The sequence below is a fragment of the Canis lupus genome, chromosome 17, assembly GCF_011100685.1.
Source record: "Canis lupus familiaris isolate Mischka breed German Shepherd chromosome 17, alternate assembly UU_Cfam_GSD_1.0, whole genome shotgun sequence".
NCBI lineage: Eukaryota > Metazoa > Chordata > Mammalia > Carnivora > Canidae > Canis > Canis lupus.
The window spans coordinates 25,978,294-25,996,921 of NC_049238.1; the positions used below are offsets into that span (position 1 = coordinate 25,978,294).

The window sequence follows — 18,628 nt, forward strand, 5'->3', positions numbered from 1 at the left end:
GTCATCTGTGTTTAGTTGATATGTTGATTTTTAAAATTTTAAATCAGTTTTACAGCATTACAATTATGATTATATATTTTAATTATATAGTCAAATATTGTGATTATACCTATGGAAAAGAAATCATATGCTTTGTCTCTAAGCTTTTACTGCTTGACAAAGGCTATCACAACAATCAAGGTCCAGGAGATTCTCCATTTGTTCTTTTTTGCCTTTTTTTTTTTTTTTTTTTTTTTTTAATTTTTATTTATTTATGATAGTCACAGAGAGAGAGAGAGAGGCAGAGACATAGGCAGAGGGAGAAGCAGGCTCCATGCACCGGGAGCCTGATGTGGGATTCGATCCTGGGTCTCCAGGATCGCGCCCTGGGCCAAAGGCAGGCGCCAAACCGCTGCGCCACCCAGGGATCCCTTTTTTTTTTTTTTTTTTAAACTCATTCTAGGTCATAGTCAGCTACCACTGTTTCTTTGATCTCAGTTGTTACCTTCCTTGTCGTCTTTATTGTCTTTTTGTATTACCTTCTGTGTAACTTTCATCTGAAGGACATGGATGGTAAAATTTGAGTCTTTATAAAATGTATTTTTCCATCGAATTTATTAATTGGAATGGGATAGAATTCTAGTTTCAAAATCATCTTTCTGTACAACTGTATATGAAGTCATTTCTTTTTTTTTTTTTTTCCTCGTTGAACTATCGTTTTAATTGGTCTCAAAATTCTGTGACAGATTTTTGGTCAAGTTGTTTCCATAAAAACATACTGATTTTAAAAACTAATAACTTAACACTGCCACACACAAAAAACCACAAATGGTTCACAAAACATTCTCCTTCCTTCTGAAGGTTTTATGATGCATTGTGATCATTAACCAATCTTTTACTATTAAACTTAAATGGCCAATTGATACAAACAGTTCTGAGACTGTTTTTCCACCACTAATTAAGACTGGGGTGGCAATTATTGGGGATTATATTCATTTAGCCTTCTGAGCTTTCTGGGCAGAGTTGGTGACCTTGCCAGCGCCAGCTGCCTTCTTGTCCATTGCTTTGATGACACCCACAGCAAGCGTCTGTGTCATGTTGTGAACAGCAAAACGGCCCAAAGGAGGATAGAGAGGCTCTCAACATGGGCTTGCCAGGAACCATATCAACAATGACAGCATCAGCAGATTTTAAGAACTTGGGACCGCTTTCTAGCTTTTTCCCAGAATGACGATCTATCTTCTTCTTAAGCTCAGCAAACTTGTAAGCAATGTGAACTGTGTCACAATCCAGCACAGGTGCATATCCAGCACTGATTTGGTCTAGATGGTTCAGGATAATCACCTGTGCCATGAAGCCAGCTGCTTCCATTGCTGGGTCATTTTTGCTGTCACCAGCCGCATTGCCATAAAGAACATCTTTAACAGATATGTTCTTGAAGCCTACATTATCTCCAGGAAGAGCCTCACTCAAAGCTTCATGGTGTATTTCAACAGACTTTACTTCAGTTGTAACACTGACTGGAGCAAAGGTGACTACCATGCCAGGTTAAGAACCCCAGTCTCCACGCAGCCCACAGGGACAGTACCAATGTTACCAATTTTGTAGATGCCCTAGAGAGGCAGGAGCAAGGGCTTGTCAGTTAGACAAGTTGGTGGCAGAATGCAATCCGTAGCTCCAAGCGGTGTGGTTCCACTGGCATTCCCACTTTATGGGTGCCTTTCCACCCCTTGAACCAAGGCATGTTAGCACTTAGCTTCAGCATGTTGTCACTATTACAATCAGAAATTGGACCAAATGCTATTGTGTCAGGGTTATAGCCAATTTTCCTCATGTAGGTGCTGACTTCCTTAACTATTTCCTTGTATCTCTTTTGGCTGTAGGGTGGTTCAGTGGAATCCATTTTGTTAGCACCAACAGTTGTTTTACAACCAGTGTGTAAGCTGGAAGGGCATACTCAGGGTCTGCCCATTCTTGGAGATGCCTGCTTCAAATTCACCAACACCATCAGCAATAATCAGGACAGCAGAGTGAGCCTGAGATGTACCTGTAATCATGTTTTTGATAGTCTCTGTATCCTGGGGCATCAGTGATGGTCACATAATACTTGCTGGTCTTGAATTTCTACAGGCAGATATCAATGGTGATACCATGTTCATGTTCAACTTTCAGTTTATGCAAGACTTGAGCGTACTTAAAAGAGCCCTTTTCCGGGGATCCGTGGGTGGCTCAGCGGTTTAGTGCCTGCTTTTGGTCCAGGGTGTGATCCTGGAGTCCTGGGATCAAGTCCCACATCGGGCTCCCTGCATGGAGCCTGCTTCTCCCTCTGCCTGTGTCTCTACCTCTCTCTCTCAGTCTGTGTCTCTCATGAATAAATAAATAAAATATTAAAAAAAAAGAGCCCTTTTCCATCTCAGCTGCTTCTCAGATTTTTCGATGGTTCTTTTATTGATCCCACCATATTTGTAGATCAGATGACTCATAGTGGTAGATCTGCCCGAACCTATGTGTCCAATGATGACCATGTTGATATGAGTCTTCCTTTCCCACTTTGGTTTAGGTTTAGCGATGGTTTTCATGACACTTGTGTTCTGGTGGCAAACCTGTTGTGAAAAAGAGAGGTCATTTCTGTAATATCTTCCAGCATCCCAGTTTCCTGATAAGTGTGGCAGTTTGATTATTGTTCCTTTTTTAAAAAAGATTTATTTATTTATTTTAGAGAGAGCATGAGCAGGGGGAAGGACAGAAGGAAGGGAGAAAATCTCAAGCAGACTCCCTACTAAGTGAGGAGCCTGATGCTGGGACTTGATCTCACAACCCTGAGATCATGACCTGAGCCAAAATCAAGAGTCAGGCACTTAACTGATTGAGCCACCCAGGTGCCCCTTTATTGCTCCATTTTCCCCCCCAAGATTTTATGTATTTACTTGTCAGAGAGAGAGAGAGCACAAGCAGGAGGAGCGGCAGGCAGAGGGAGAAACAGACTCCCTGCCCAGCAAGAAGCCAGATGCAGGACTCAATTCTAGGACCCTGGGATCATGATGCTTAACTGACTGAGCCACCCAGGCATCCCTGTTGTTCCATTTTAAGAGATATTTTTCTTCTCTTTTTGAACATTTTGAGAGTTTTCTCTCTGTGCTTGGAATTCTGAGTGTCTGAATGTGAGCATGGGTTCCAGAGTCATGACACCTAATTTTAGATGCCAGCTCTACCATGTATGAGCCACTTCTGCCTTATACAAGCTACTGACCTCTCTGTACCTCAGTTTCTTCATGTGTATAATGAAATAAATATATTATGCAGATTATATGAATTGATATTTAGAAGAATGGCTCTCAGGAAGTGCTTACCAAATGTCATAACTGTTATTTCTCTTGGACTACTTCTTGGATTCCTTTGTTGTTGTTGTTTAGAGAGAGAGAGCGGGCGCAGAGTGGAGAGGGAAAGAGGGCAGGCTCCATGCCCAGCACAGAGCGTAATGCTGGGCTTGATCTCATGACCCTGAGATTATGACCTGAACCCAAATCAAGACTTAGTTGCTTAACTGACTGAGCCACTCAGGTATCCCCTTATTGGTTTTTTTTTTTAAATTGGGTTCTTTAAATGTAAACAGTCATGTTTCTGTAGCTCAGAGGGATTTTCTTCCATTATTTCTTTAATTATACTTCTCCTCTTTTTAAAAAGCCTTGTACTCTAGTTCTGCAGTTGAAATTCTAGTAAACTTATGTGAGACCTCCTGAATTTATCTTGTATGGCTTTAACTCTTCTTTTTTTTTTTTTTTTTAAAGATTTTATTTATTCATTCATGAGAGACACACACACACACAGAGAGAGAGAGAGAGAGAGAGAGAGAGGCAGAGACACAGGCAGAGGGAGAAACGGGCTCCACTCAGGGAGCCCGACGTGGGACTCGATCCCGGGTCTCCAGGATCAGGCCCTGGACTGAAGGCTGCACTAAACTGCTGAGCCACCCAGGCTGCCCTTAACTCTTTTTTTCATGCTTCCTTTCTCTTTGTATTTTTGCTTGATGTTGTGGGACATTTCTTTGACTTTTTTTCCCATATCACTAGTTTGATCATTAGCCTAGTTCCTAATATTATTCAGTCCATCCTTGTAATTTTTTGTTCTGACGGTTTTTAATTTTCTTTCTTTCTCTTGTTTCTTTACAGTTATTTTCAGATGTATAATATAGTGATTCAACAATTTTATACACTCTTCTCATCAAGATAAGTCTACTCTTAATTCCCTTTATTTCATTAAAAATAATATTTGACAATTTTTAATTTTCAGGAATTCTTATTTTTCTGATTGTTGTTTTTTTCTAATACCCTTTTCTTGTTTTATTAATGCAGTATCATTTAATTTCTTTGCATATTGTTAATTAGAATTTTAAAAAGTCCCTTCTTTCCACTCTTTCATCAGTAGCAAATTGTTTTGTATATTCAGCTTGGCCCTTCTTTTCTTGGTATTGCTTTTTCTTAACTTTCTGATGGTCACCAGCAGTTAATGTGGGCTCTCTCTGTGGTTATATGGGTTTCTTTGTCTGAGAGGCCTTTTTCTGGAATGGAAGAGCTGACTACAGACTGTACACCTGGCCAGGGTGTGTCTAACTGGCAAGCTTTGTTAGGGTTGCCAAGAATCTTCTCTCTACACCTTCCCATGGGGCCTTAAACTCTGGATCTGAGGTAATTGATGTTATAACAGAAATGCTTCTCTTTTCATGTAGGCCCCATATATCTTGTTGCTTTATTCCCTTATTTCTTTCCTCTGACAGACACATAAGGTCTGGACAGCATCTCCTAAATGGTACAAGCAAGCAGTGTGCTTTAGCCTCGGGGCCAGAGATGGTTTCCAGAGTCGCTGGTAGCAGCGCCAAGATCCCAAGTGAAGAACCAGTAACGAGATATAGAGACCTCCACAAGAAAGACCTTCTCTCAGTGATTGAATCATCAGCCAGTAGTAATAAGTGACAGAAGTCAGAGCCTAGAATATTGGGTCACCTTCACCAGAGTGACAACCCAACAGGTGGACTAAACAATTTGTGAGGTTTTCTTAGATCACTGAACTTAGGGAGACTGCAACAGATGCAAAAGGCTTAGAATGCTTAAAAGGGAGACTGCAACAGATGCAAAAAAAAAAAAAAAAAAAAAGGCTTAGAATGCTTAGAGGCACCTATTCGTCAAGAACAAAGTTAAAGTGTTTAAAGGATGGTATAGCAGAATCAGAAAAGAGATCCAGTAGTTCAGAAAATGTGTAAGAGGTTGATAATATTCAAAATTAGTTCTGCATCAAATATGTTAACACAGGGCCTCCCTTTCTGTCCCTAGACCAAAGCCAGACCCTGAGCGAAGGGATCATATCAGGATTGCCCTCTGCCTCTAGTCATCAAGAACACTTGGCCTGAGTGCAGTATTTTGGGGCAGAGAGCCAGCTTGTGTGGATCATCTCAACTTTATTTTTTAAAAAGATTTATTTGTTTTAGAGAGAGCGGGGGGAGAGTACACATGTATGTGAGCAGGGAAAGAGGCAGAGGGAGAGGGAGAGAGAATCTTTAAGCAGAGTTTAAGTGTGGAGCCCCAACCCAGTTCTCCGTCCCAGGGCCCTGAGATCATGACCTGAGCCAAAATCAAAAGTTAGCCACTCAACCGACTGAGCCACCCAGGTGCCCTTCAACTTTAGGATAATTATATAAGTGTGTGGTTCTCTCAAAGTGATGGGGATATGACTGCAAGAAAGAAGGTAAGAGACACAATTGTATGATATAATAGTTATACTAAGCTGGAGGCATGTTCTCAGATGCAGGTAAGAACTCCCTAGTACCCCCCAGTTTCCCAACAAGATGTTCAGCTTTATAGGATGCCATCCTGTGGCATCTGGTGCCAGAAGCTCCCCTGGGTTTTCTCACAGGGGTGAAGGGTAGTTTATGCCCACCTGTGACCTCCCATCCCTCAGCCAAATAATGATCATGAGGGTAAGGTGTCACCCAGCAGACCCAGGCTTCTGACCCATCTTAGCTTCATTCTGAGTTTTGTGAGGAAAGAATTTCTAAAGTTGTTTTATCCCACAACTAATAAGAGAGTTACATCATTTTAGGATCTTATCATTTCTCATCAAGACTGTTGTAACTTTCTTTACTTTTTCTCCTCACCAACTGGTTGGTCCTTCTGTTGAAAAATCAAATGACCACATGTGTGTGGTTTATTTCTGGACTGTGTTTCCAAAGTTATATTTTAGCCTTTATTAAATTATATTATACTTTATTTGGAAACCTTCCTGTCTTCACATCTAGAATGTGAGCTTCTTAAGGGATCAGGTTCTCTGTTTCATTTATTTTTGTATTCTCAGATTAGGCATTCAATGGATATTTTTTTTCATTTTTTAAAAATTTTTATTTATTTATGATAGTCACGGAGAGAGAGAGAGAGAGGCAGAGACATAGGCAGAGGGAGAAGCAGGCTCCATGCACCGGGAGCCCGACGTGGGATTCGATCCCGGGTCTCCAGGATCGCTCCCTGGGCCAAAGGCAGGCGCTAAACCGCTGCGCCACCCAGGGATCCCCATTCAATGGATATTTGCTGAATGTTGAATTTGAAAAAAAAAAAAAATCATGTTTGAATTAGGACTATTTGAGAATTGGGCTAAATTAAGGATTAAATTTTTGTCTGGAACTTGAGTAATCCACAAGCTGTAGAGACCAGTTTTTCTAATATCATTCCAGTCCAGATCTTCAGCCCAGTGCCAGAGCTAACAGGAACAGAGCAATCACTGTGATCACAGAGGTTAACGTAGCATTCCCAGAAGGTAGTAATTCACAGTTTGGTTCATTGTATTTTTTTAAGGGGAGAGAAAAGAGATAATGGAGTGTCAGTTTTTCCTCACAGCGTTCCCCCCCCCCAAAAAAAATGATGAATTACATGTATAAATCACTGCTTTTTCGAGTCTGCTTTCTTTTACTGCTCAGGGCCTGAACACTTCTGCATAATCTGGGGAAGCCGCACAGTTGGTCATTGAGCCCAGGATTTGTTCAGATTTTGCAGGGCCCTGATTTTTTGTGGTCCTGTGAAAAATGCTGAGGAATGCCTCTCAGCTTAGAAGATGGTTCAAATAAACCTAATAATCTGTAAAAAAAAAAAAAAAAAAATCACTGCTTTTTGAAGTCATTAGAAGTGATAAGAGAACTAGAGTCCATGAATTTACCTAATTAACTAGAAATATGCTCACTCTTTATTTCTCAACATATCAAAAAACCAAAGCTTTTTCTTTATATTACAGACTAGTCATTTGTTCTGCATTAAAGACTTCTCTCTCATGTTTTAGTATCTCAGGATATACATTGTACTCTGTTATATTTTCATATATCTTCATAAAGGCATATCCTCATGCATTGAACTTGGCAGGCATAGTATTAACCTTGACCTATTTGTGTGAATGGAGAGTATGTGCCCTTGTGGGGCACTTGGTCTAGTAATTCATGCTGATCGTGGCTACACTGGGCTTGCCTAATGAGTGGGTATGGCTTCAAAATTTGAGAAATTGCATTTGATTTTTATACTTATTTTAAATATCCTTCTTTTAAATGAAAGGTGCTTATAAAGGACAAATTGAAGTTTAGAGCTCTTCATACCCTTCAGGATTTAAGAACAGGTTTCTTTCTTTTTTAAAAAAAGATTTCATTTATTTATTCATGAGAGACACACATAGAGAGAGGCAGAGACCTACGCAGAGGGAGAAGCAGGCTCCATGCAGGGAGCCTGATATGGGACTCAATCCCAGAACTCCAGGATCATGCCCTGAGCCAAAGGCGTGTAGACGCTCAACCGCTGAGCCACCCAGGTGTCCCGAGAACAGGTTTCAATAAGGAATCTTTTCATTGTAAGGGACAGAAACCCCATTCATACTGGCTGGAAGAAAGGAAATGTATTGGTCTTTATGACTGGGAATCTTGAGGTATTCCATTTTCAGTGATAGCTGGATTCAGGAGGAGCTCAACAGATCATCAGCTCTTTCTCTCATTTTCACCTGCATTCTCCCATCTCCGCTTTTCTCTGCCTGCTTCAGAAAAGCACCAGCTTTCGTTGCCTCGCAATCCAAGGGGAAGAGAGATCACATACTATGGCCAAGGTGAAGCCCCCTAACTTCCCGGGCTTCACTTCTCTTTTCTGTAGGACAAAGAGAGCAGTGATTTGTGGCTACCTCATAACATGTTGAGGGATTAACTGAGTTAATGTTTGTGAAATGCTTGAAATAGTGCCCGGCACAGAGTAAACCCTCAATAAATCTTGACTGCTGTTACCATCCTCTGTTTACAGGAGGGAAAGTGTAAGTATGAGAAAATAAAAATATCTAATCCTTCATGTAACTTACTGAAATTAGTCATTACTACCTGGAAAATCTAAAAACTGTGGGATAATGACAGTGCTTCACACTGAATATACTGAATTGTGCCATTATGTTTTTTAAAAATCTGAGAGATGAAAACATGTCCATTCTAGCTCTGTACTTCACCTGTGTTAGTAACCGTTTGCAGCATTTAAAACTTACTGAAAAGTATACTAGGGTTTGCTCCTGTGACTGTTGCTATGCTTTTATATGTTGGAATGGTTATGGTTAACTACTGTTTATTTAGAATTGTGTATAATTCCTACAGTTTTCTGAATGCTTATCTGCAGGGTGCTAAATAATCCTAGCATATAGGTATTATCTACATTTTTACTAATGGGAGAAATGAAGGACAGAAATTTCAAGTGACTTACCTAAGGTCTTATAGCTGGGCTAGAATTCAGACCAGGTTCCCCTTGGATTTTGAAGTCCATGCTTTCCAATTTAATAATCCGTCATGCTGTAGTGTTGTAAGGAAGCTATGAGAACTGGCTTAAAAAAGAAAAAAGATGTCAGTATGAAATCTGGCATCATCTAAAGGAAAGGAATTGAATAAGAAATGGGAGGAAGAAGTGAATACAGGCTTTTTTTGGGAAAGGTTTGGATTGCAGAACTTTGCCTCTCAAGGCCAGAAATTCAGGTGAAAGGAAAAGCAAATGGAATGTTCACTCTCAAGATGAGGTGCTGTGAGGGAAGAACATGCAAATAGGTGAGAATTGGCTCTTGCTAAGGCCAAGCAAAGGGGCTACTGAGAGGGATGCTGTAGGCTGAAACCAAGATATGGGTTTCATGATAATAGTTTGGTATAAAATAGGTAATGATTAGTTCATAGATAAGGGGAATAGAAGAGTGAGACAAGTGATATACAGCATAACATGAATTTTATTGTTAATAGTAAAAGAAAAAATTAAAAACCCTAGGAAGTTATAGAAATGTGAAAAATAGGTCACAGCAGAGGAGCTTAATACAGAGATGGAAGAAAGGATGCCCACTTCCAAAGGCAGCACTAAATGATAACTCTAGTTAAATTCTAGGCAGGGACACACTTAAGTTCCCTGGACAGAGTCAGAGTGTGTTGACTAAACTGATACATGGGTTTCCCTGGGCGAACATCCTGTGTACATCCCAACAGTCTTATGCAACATTTCCCAAACTTGCCTGAACATGTGAACCACTTCTGAGGTGCTTGTTAAAATACAGCTCTGCAGGCTAGGCCTCAGGGATTCGGGGTCAGTGTGGGGGTGGTGATTATGGGCACTTCAGAGAAAGACTGCCTTAGGCAGAGGTAGGCTGTTAATCTTTAGTAGCTCCAGATGTTTTTTTGTCTCATGCCCCAGTACTTAGAGAGCAGAGGCTAAAAGGGCATTTACCAAGGTCTGGAGGCCAGCATTGTGATTTAACAGGAGGCCAAGTGCCAGGAGGAGCCTTAGATGTGAGTATTAAGTGTCACAGAAACTGGGGCCAATTGACATCAGGCTCTGAAGAATAGGAGCTTTGCATTGATACCTACTGAGAAAGGTGGGGTATATTTATTATTAAACTTAACTACTTCAGCTTTTTTAGAAAACAGATGATAGTAGGAGTTTAAAACTTCCACTTAGGTTTTAATAAATCTTTGTTATTCTTTGCACTCTCATAATTCCTGCAGATTACAAACAGGCTAATTTGTATTCTCATCTCCCAATTTTTAAAGATGAGATGATAAAGAAGAGCTTCTAAATATTTCCTGGGGCACCTGGGTAGCTTAGTCAGTGAAGCTTTGGACTCTTGATTTTGGCTCAGGTCATGATCTCAGGATTGTGAGATCGAGCCCCACATCTCTTTCTCTTCCTCTCCCTCTACCCGCCCCTCCTCCCACTAAGTATGTCTTTAAACATTAAGTAAGAAGTTTGGGGAAAAAAATTGAAGTTGGGTGGTTGTGGGGAAGGCATTCAAGACAGTGGATCTAATTCTAAGTCAGCAGTTCTCCAAGGTGATTTGTGGACCCCTGGGGGTCCCCAGACCTTTTCAGAATATCCACAGGTCAAAACTATCTCTGTAATCATACTGAGATATTATTTACCTTTTCACCCTGTTCATACTGAATCAGTAGAAACAGTGGAGGGTGAGGGTGTCAAACTGCTGACCCCTTCACCTGAATCAAGGTGGGAACACCAAACCATGCTGATAGTCATCATATGCTTCACACCCACGCAGTCATAGTTAAAAAAAAAAAGATAGTTTTATTTATGAATGCTTTTATTTATTTATTTTTTAAAAAAGATTTTATTTATTCATGAGAGAGAGAGAGAGAGAGGCAGAGACACAGGCAGAGGGAGAAGCAGGCTCCATACAGGGAGCCTGATGTGGGACTTTCTCCAGGATCACGCTCTGGGCTGAAGGTGGCGCTAACCCACTGAGCCACCAGGGCTGCCCTATGAATGCTTTTAATAAAGCAGTAAATATTATTTTATTAAGTCTTTACCCTTGACAGTGTATCTTCTTTAATATCCTATGTGATGAAATGGGAAGTACGTAAAAAACACTTGTGCCACATGCTAACATACAGTGGTTGTCTCAGGAAAAAGCTGAACTGTCTGCTTTGTTCATGGAACATTTTTTTTTCTTGAAAGAACTACTGACACACTTGGGGTATTCAAACTTTAGGTATTTGGCAGAAATTTTTTCAGAAAAACAAACAATGAAGTGAGCTCATCACTTCAAGGAGAATAAGTGACAATAATTTGTTACCAATGATAAAATCTTGAGGTTTTAAGAAAAAAATGAGGGTTTTGGGAAACTTACATCTGCAACTATGAACTTGACAATTTCCGAATACTTCAAGTATTGGGATGAGAGTTTTCTCATGAGATTGTTGGTGATATTAAGGCATATAATTTTAATATATTACATTAAATACGTCAACATGTGGAAGATCTGCTTATTTTCCAAATGACTAATGCAGGATGTTAAAAAATCAGGCATCTGTAAAAGATCCATTCAAGGTAGATCAGTGTGTGTGTGTGGTTTTTTTTGTTGTTGTTGTTTTTACTGTATGTGGATTTTACTGTAACAAAGAAAAGTTCATTGATGGTATTTAAAATTGCACATTGTAGGTAATGCTAAAAAGCCAGTTAACTGAAAAAGCTGTTAACATACTCTTCCCTTTTCCAACCACATAGCTGTATGAGGCCAAATTTTCTTCCTAAACTTCAGTCAAAATACCATACTGACTGTAGAAGCAGGTATGGGAATTCAGATGTCATTTATTAAAGAGATGCCTAAAAATGTAAGACATTGTCAGTTTTTTTCAAGACTTGAAAAAGTTGTTTTTCCTAAAAACATCTTATTTATGTTAATTATAATGCATCTACTGTTTTATTTTAAAATGAATTAATAAATGTTTAAATATTTCTCAGTTTTAATTTCTAATACGGTAAGTATTGATAGATTATAGCCTACATAAACAAAAGGTGTTTGGGGTTCCTAATAATTTATAAGAGTTTAAAGTCATCCTGAAACCAAATAAAGAACTGCTGACTTCAGGTATGACTAAGAGGAATGCGCCCAGGTAGCTATCTGGGCTTCCTTGAGAACTGCCTTTTTATATGTTCATCTGTTTGCTCTGGAATCATAAAGAAAGACATCTAGGTTCTCCCAGCCCCCATTAGTAGACCCAGTTTCTACCAGCCCATCCACTAAGTCCTTTTCTGTGTCTAGAACAGGGAGCAGTCATTGAAGTTCTTGACCAGGCTATGCCCGGATTCCATGTTATGGGATTTAGGTGGGGGAAAACACCAGTTTATGGAGTTCTGAATATTTTTCCACTGAGAAGATGCTTTTTGTTTCATAGCTCTGATAATTTTCCACTTAGGTATAAAGTAAGGTTTTAATGAAGCTGTCAACTTGGTCTTTGGAATCAGATGGGTTATTTTTTTCATAGCTTTATGACTTTGGACAAGTCATTTTTATTTCACTGCACTGCTGTTTCTTATACATGAGGTAAAGTTGGGCTAACAATAGGTTTAATGGTTTTGTCAGTACATACTATTTGTAATAGGTTTTAATTCTCATTCCCCTTGATCTTATTGGAAATTTTCTTGGACCAGGGATTTGAGGCTGCAGTTAGCTTGACTACTCTATTTGTAAATCATAGCTGAATGACTATAGATTCCTGTCAGAGGATGCTATTCAGCCCAACTGTTGCATATATTTGATTAAGTACATATTTTTATAATAAATCCAATCCTCCTCTATACACACACACACACAGATTATACAACAAAGCAAGGTGATTTGGCATATGATCAATCATACCTTTTAGATTATCAGCTAATTTCTACTTGGCTCTTCAGAAGGATGATAAACACTTTGATATCACGCTAGCAAGAATGAATAGCCTTCAGTGAAAAGGTCGATCCTTAGGGACTGGCTCTGTTCTTTTGAAGATATGTGTGCCATACTTTTAGATATGAGCGCATAAATAAAGTCTAAATCATACCAGACCTTGTTCAGAATTGTCCTTCTATACTAAATCATTCTCCATGTGCTAATTTTAAAATGTAGGCTTGATTTTTACGTTTTTTGTGGAAATTCTTTCTCTACTGAAAACAGGGCCTTGAAAAGACAGGGTATATCATTGCTTTCTGTGGCTTTATTTTATTCCCTATTCCATAGAAATATCTCCTGACCTGTGGTACTATGGTTCCAGGAAGGTTTGAGTGTGGTTTTTGCATGAGTTAGGGAATCCATATGCACAAGTAGATTTTCTCAAAGGATGCTTTGAGGTGGCATTTGGGGAGAAAATGACGTTAAAAGGGAGGCTTAAAACTTGATAACAGTGTTATATCATAACAGTATATGCATCATGAAGTCATCATTGGTGTGCCCCAGCAGTTATACCTGGATTTTCTGTGACTTGACTCTGCCCCACCTCTGGACCAAGCCCTAGACTATTCCTCACTCTATTCATCATCTTTCCCATTCATCCACATCTCTTCTGTGACCCTCCTGGAGAATACTGTCTTGCTTTCAGTTCTCAATGATTCAATTCTTAATGGTTTAGGGTATATTTGCTAAACATTACCCTAAACATTTTTGGCATTACCATCATTCCTTAAAGCCCACCTGCTCATACCAATTTTAACTTACCACCAAGTGTCTATGACTTGCTGGTGTGAAAATCATGAATTTCAAAACTGGAAAGAGAAAATGGTGCAAGGGTAGAACACTGTGTTAGATATCATTTACCTACATTTCTGGGAGTATGTGAAAGCTTGCAAAGGGCCAGTTTCTCCTGGAGTGCACTGTTCATGTTTGTGTTCATGCACATAGATATACACAGTATTAATCAAGGCCCCACTTTTCCTTTTGTTCCATCACCTGGTACTGAACCTCCTACCATTGTCTTCCAAACTTCTGGGCACTTGGTTTACCTCTAAGAAAACTTGTGTTCAGCTGATGGTGCCTATAACTAACCAACAGACCTCCTCAGATGCTTGAAATGAAACTAAATACTCTTGATAAAGCCATATAACCATCGAATTTTGGAATTGCAAAGATCATTTCACAGATGAATACCATTGTGGTTTAATGACTTGCTTGTTGGAGATAAACCTTGAACAGAACCCAGGTCACTTTTTTCACCTTACAGCATGGTTTTTCCTGTAAAACACTTGAGTTTATTTGTATACAATAGAATTATTTACCATGCCTATAAGAGACTCTAGTTTGTTTGAATATAATGGAATTATTTCAGAATGAGTTATTGAAAGAAATCTTGCTCTGAAAAATCTAGAGATGTACTGTAAATAATATCCCTGTATTTGTAGTAAATTAGCAAACAGGAAAGAGTACTTTGAATTCAGTAGAGGAAAAAGGCAACAGCACACCGTCATCCCTTTTTTTAAATATTAATTTAATATTCTTAACTTTATGGGTAGATAAATCTTATTTAGGTGGCTGTCATGCTTAAAGTAGGAAGAAATATATATTCTGTGCAGGAGTAGAAAATAGGTTAGGATTCTGGTCATAATCGTTACACATGACCTACTCAAGTTCTTATCAAGTATGGCTGAACTTGTACAGGGACTTATTCATGGTATCCAGCTCAAATAAGTGTTGGTTTTCTGATCTCTCTCTTGTGGTTTTGTGATTTTGGGTAGTATCTGAGAATATCAGAGGTATTTAGATACTCTGAGATCATCAGATCATTAATATATTAGGAAATTTTTACTGAGCATTTGATATATTTTAGCTAGAAGCAGTACCTATAGTAAGCAACATGAGTCTTTTTTTGAAAATAAAGTATTTTAGGGATGCCTGGGTGGCTCAGCAGTTGAGTGTCTGCCTTTGGCTCAGGGTGTGATCCTGGCTGGGATAGAGTCCTGCATTAGGCTCCCTATGGGGAGCCTGCTTCTCTCTCTGCCTCTGTCCCTACCTCTCTCTCTCTGTCTCTCATGAATAAATAAATCTTTAAAAAAAAAAAAGTGTTTTGCATGTAATTAGGACTTCATAAAAGTATATATTGTGATGTTGATTTGGCTTTTATTATTATTATTATTAAATAGGCAGCGGTTATTTTTTTTTTTCCTAAAGAAAGAAAAAAACTGATAAAAGGAAAAATTTGTCCCCTTTTGATGAATTAATTCAGTGAACCTTTTATTTATGTATTGTAACCATATGTATTCAGCCAGAAGTTTTTCTTCTCTCCCTTCTACAACTAAACAGCTTTGGGCAGAAGCATGCAACCTTTTTGCTATTAAGTTTCTCTGAAGTAAGGCCAGAAAGCTTTAAAAATATTTTGACCAAGATGGTTTAGGAGTCTGGTTATGTCTCAGTTTGTTCTGATGGACTTGATTGAATAACATCTTGGATTGTCAAAGAAGTGATGTAATGAGTATTTTCTCATTCTACAGGATATTCTTAGGCTAACAAATGTATCTCCCACCTAGTAAAATATAGAAACCCTCCAATTTAGGAGCAGTTTTCCTGCTTAGAAACTGATCTCCTTGTCTTGGGTTTGTACTGGGATGTGTTAGACTGTCACTGTTTTCTTTCTTCTGAGGAAGTTAGACTTGCTATCTCTTACTCTTTTTCGAGGTTTTCAATTTTACAAATTTATTTCATAAAAATTTGAAACTATTTCAAACATACAGAAAAGTTTTAAGTACAGTCCAACTAAAGTACTTTTTTGTATCTAAAGCATTGGTAAGTAAGTTGCCACTATTGTACTTCCTCCTCCTCAAATACAAGGACATTCTCCTACATGTCCACAATATATGCATTGACATCAGAAATTTTTTTTAAGATTTTATTTTAATTTAAAAAACTATTGTCTTGGTAAGTTTTAATTTAATGTATATTTAATTTAATGTACATGTTTATATAAATGTTGGTTAATTTTATTTTTTTTAAGATTTATTTATTTTTTCATGAGAGAGAGAGAGGCAGCAACATAGGCAGAGGGAGAAGCAGGCTCCCCAGAGGGAGCCCAATGCGGGACTCGATCCAGGGTCCCAGAATCACACCTGAGCCAAAGGCAGATGCTCAACTGTTGAGCCACCCAGGTGTCCCAATGTTGGTTAATTTTAAAGTTTATTAAATGTTTGAAGAAATTCAAGAAAAAATTCACCATTTCATCACCTTATCAAAATGACTTGTTAGGGTGCCTGGGTGGCTCAGTCAGTTAAATGTCTATCTTCAGCTCAGGTCAGGATCCAGGACCTGGGATCAAGCTCAATGTCAGGCTCCCTGGTCATCGGGGAGTCTGCTGCTTCTCCCTCTGACCCTTCCCTGCTTGTGTTCTCTCTCTCAAATGAGTAAATTAAAAAAAAAAAATTTTTTTTAAAGTGACTTATGTTCTTTATTGTTTATATGTCCATTTGTATAACTTTTACAGTAAGAATCTTGTTTATATTAACAAATTATTACACATATAGATTCTGATTATGATATGTCCTCTTAAGGCTCTTGCAGATCAATTTGAAGATAAGACCACCTCTGTATTGGAACGTCTAAAGATTTTCTATTGCTGTCAAGTACCCCCTCACTGGGCCATTCAGGTATTTTTATTGCTGTTTGTCATTGGGTATGGAAAATACTTTGCTTTTGAGAGATAAATATATTAGAAAAGAGTGATTTTTCCATTCATGTTTGAGTTTCCAAATATTTCAGTGAAAAGAATAAAATTACTTCAAATTGCTCTTTTGGTTAAAGTGATATTAAACTTTTAAGACAGTTTTAAAAGAATATAAAATGAGATTAAATAGAATCCTTGAAATTAAGTAGTGGGAGAACCACAGAAGCTTTCATTTTCAAAATAAGTTTTTATATTTAAAGGCCTGTTAGGACCTTCTGCTAGAGAATGAACCTCTTAACAAAGTTATTTACAAAAATAATTTTTTTTTTTTTACAAAAATAATTTAAAGCATTTGTTTCTTGCTCTACATGGTGAGATATCCTTGACTACTTTTCTTTTTCTGAGATATGAGAATACCTAGTGTAGCTCCTAAAGCTCCATATTGGGATAGAGAGATTCTGGCCCCTGTGTATGGGTGTGATTCCCTTATTTTGTAGAATTTTTAGCACTTAAAGCAACTTAGGCGTCTAGTCCAGTGTCTTAATATTACAGAGAATAAAACTGAGGCCCAATGCAATTAACTACACTTTTCCAATGTTGATCACACAGCCATTCCTCAAGTAGATCTCTGGTTTCCCAATTTTTAGTCTAGTTTCCCTCCTTTCCTTATTTCTTCATTGAGTTTTTATTATGCCCGATAATAATAATCACCTTTTACTACATACTTAATATGATGCATACATTTTGTTCTGCATTTTACACACATCTTACTTTATTGCAACAATTTTGTGAAATATCTCTATTTTATAGGTGAGGAAGCTATGGCACTAAGAAGTTAAGTAGAGTCAAATGGTAACAGGCAGAAATTTCTACATGATTTAGTAACTGTTGTCATCTTAGTTAGCTTCCTGTCCTCTCTTTTGTGGATTATGTACATAGGTAGTGATTTAGAATTATAGTTGCCAATCCACCAATTCAATGACTCTGAATCTCCATTGTTAGATTTCTTTGAGTATGTCATACTTTTTAAAACAAATTTTAAAAAGATTTTTATTTATCTATTTGAGAGAGAGCAAGAGGAGGAGCAGAGGGAGAAGCAGGCTCCCCACTGAGCAGGGAGCTTGTTGCTGTGGGGCTCCATCCATGGACCCTGGAATCATGACTTGAGCTAAGCCGAAGGCAGATGCTTAACTAACTGAGCCACCCAGATGCCTTGAGTTTGTCATATTCTTAAGCATGGGGTAAAGTAGAATGATTTATTACACGTTGCAATTTACTTTATCTATTGAAGGAGTCTCAATATAACAGGCAAATAAAAAGCCTCATTACATTATCTTATCAAGAAGGTGTTAACAGCTGGAACTTTTGGGCATGTTTTTGACCCCGATCTGTGAAATTTGTTAAGTGCCTTGTCCTATGTGGTTTGTAGTGGATAAGCATCTCAGATTCTGAGCTACTGTTAGGACAAAAAATGTATGTTGAGGGCATAGCTTTCAGTCTGTTTCTGAGCAGAAGCGTTAGGAAAATGAAATACTGTTCAAATAGAATTTGGTGAAATGTTTATTTTATCTGCTTAGGAACCTGTGGATTTTAGGATGTTTAGGCAGTTAGATAAACATCCTCTTTCAATAACAAATTAAATCATTTTTTCTTTCATTATAGGGAGTGACCATATCTTTAGGTATTATCTTTAAAGATCAAAAAATAATAGTGTAGTTTATTTTAAAAAGAGAATCAGCTTTTGTTGCTAGCTAGCCATGACAGCTTAGATGCCATCACTTTACTTATCTATTAAATGGAAAGATTTAACTATTTACTGCATGAGCACTAAGATTTATTCCAGCTCCCATACACTGTGTTTGTTTTTTTAAAATATTTTGGCTTTAAATAGCCAAATTCCTCCAAATTCATGGCATACAGAAGAATTAGATCATTCTCTTTATTTTTTTAATATATTAGCTTATAACTTTAAGGTATATTTCATTTTACTTATTTTGTCAACCTAGATTCTCTATATCCATTGGCTTCTTAACTCTTAAATATGTATTGAGTTTTGAAAGAGTAGTGAAATGATATTTACGGGAAAACAACACAGTTCTCGCTAATACGAAACTATGCCTAATTCATGAACTTCACCTACTTTTTTTTTTTTTTTTAAGTAAGTTCGATGCCCAGTGTAGGGCTTGAATTCATGACCCTGAGATCAAGAGT

General features: G+C 38.1%; 1 protein-coding gene and 1 pseudogene across 1 annotated transcript in view; one reads left to right on the forward strand and one right to left on the reverse strand.

Annotated features, from left to right (window-relative positions):
• The window catches only part of TTC27 (tetratricopeptide repeat domain 27), a 172,432-nt gene that overhangs the window by 83,375 nt on the left and 70,429 nt on the right, over positions 1–18,628 (forward strand). The window contains exon 11 of the mRNA XM_038561237.1: positions 16,305–16,400. Coding sequence (XP_038417165.1) covers positions 16,305–16,400 — 96 coding nt within the window. The remainder of the gene's footprint in view (positions 1–16,304; positions 16,401–18,628) is intronic.
• LOC119869723 lies at positions 972–2,558 on the reverse strand (annotated as a pseudogene).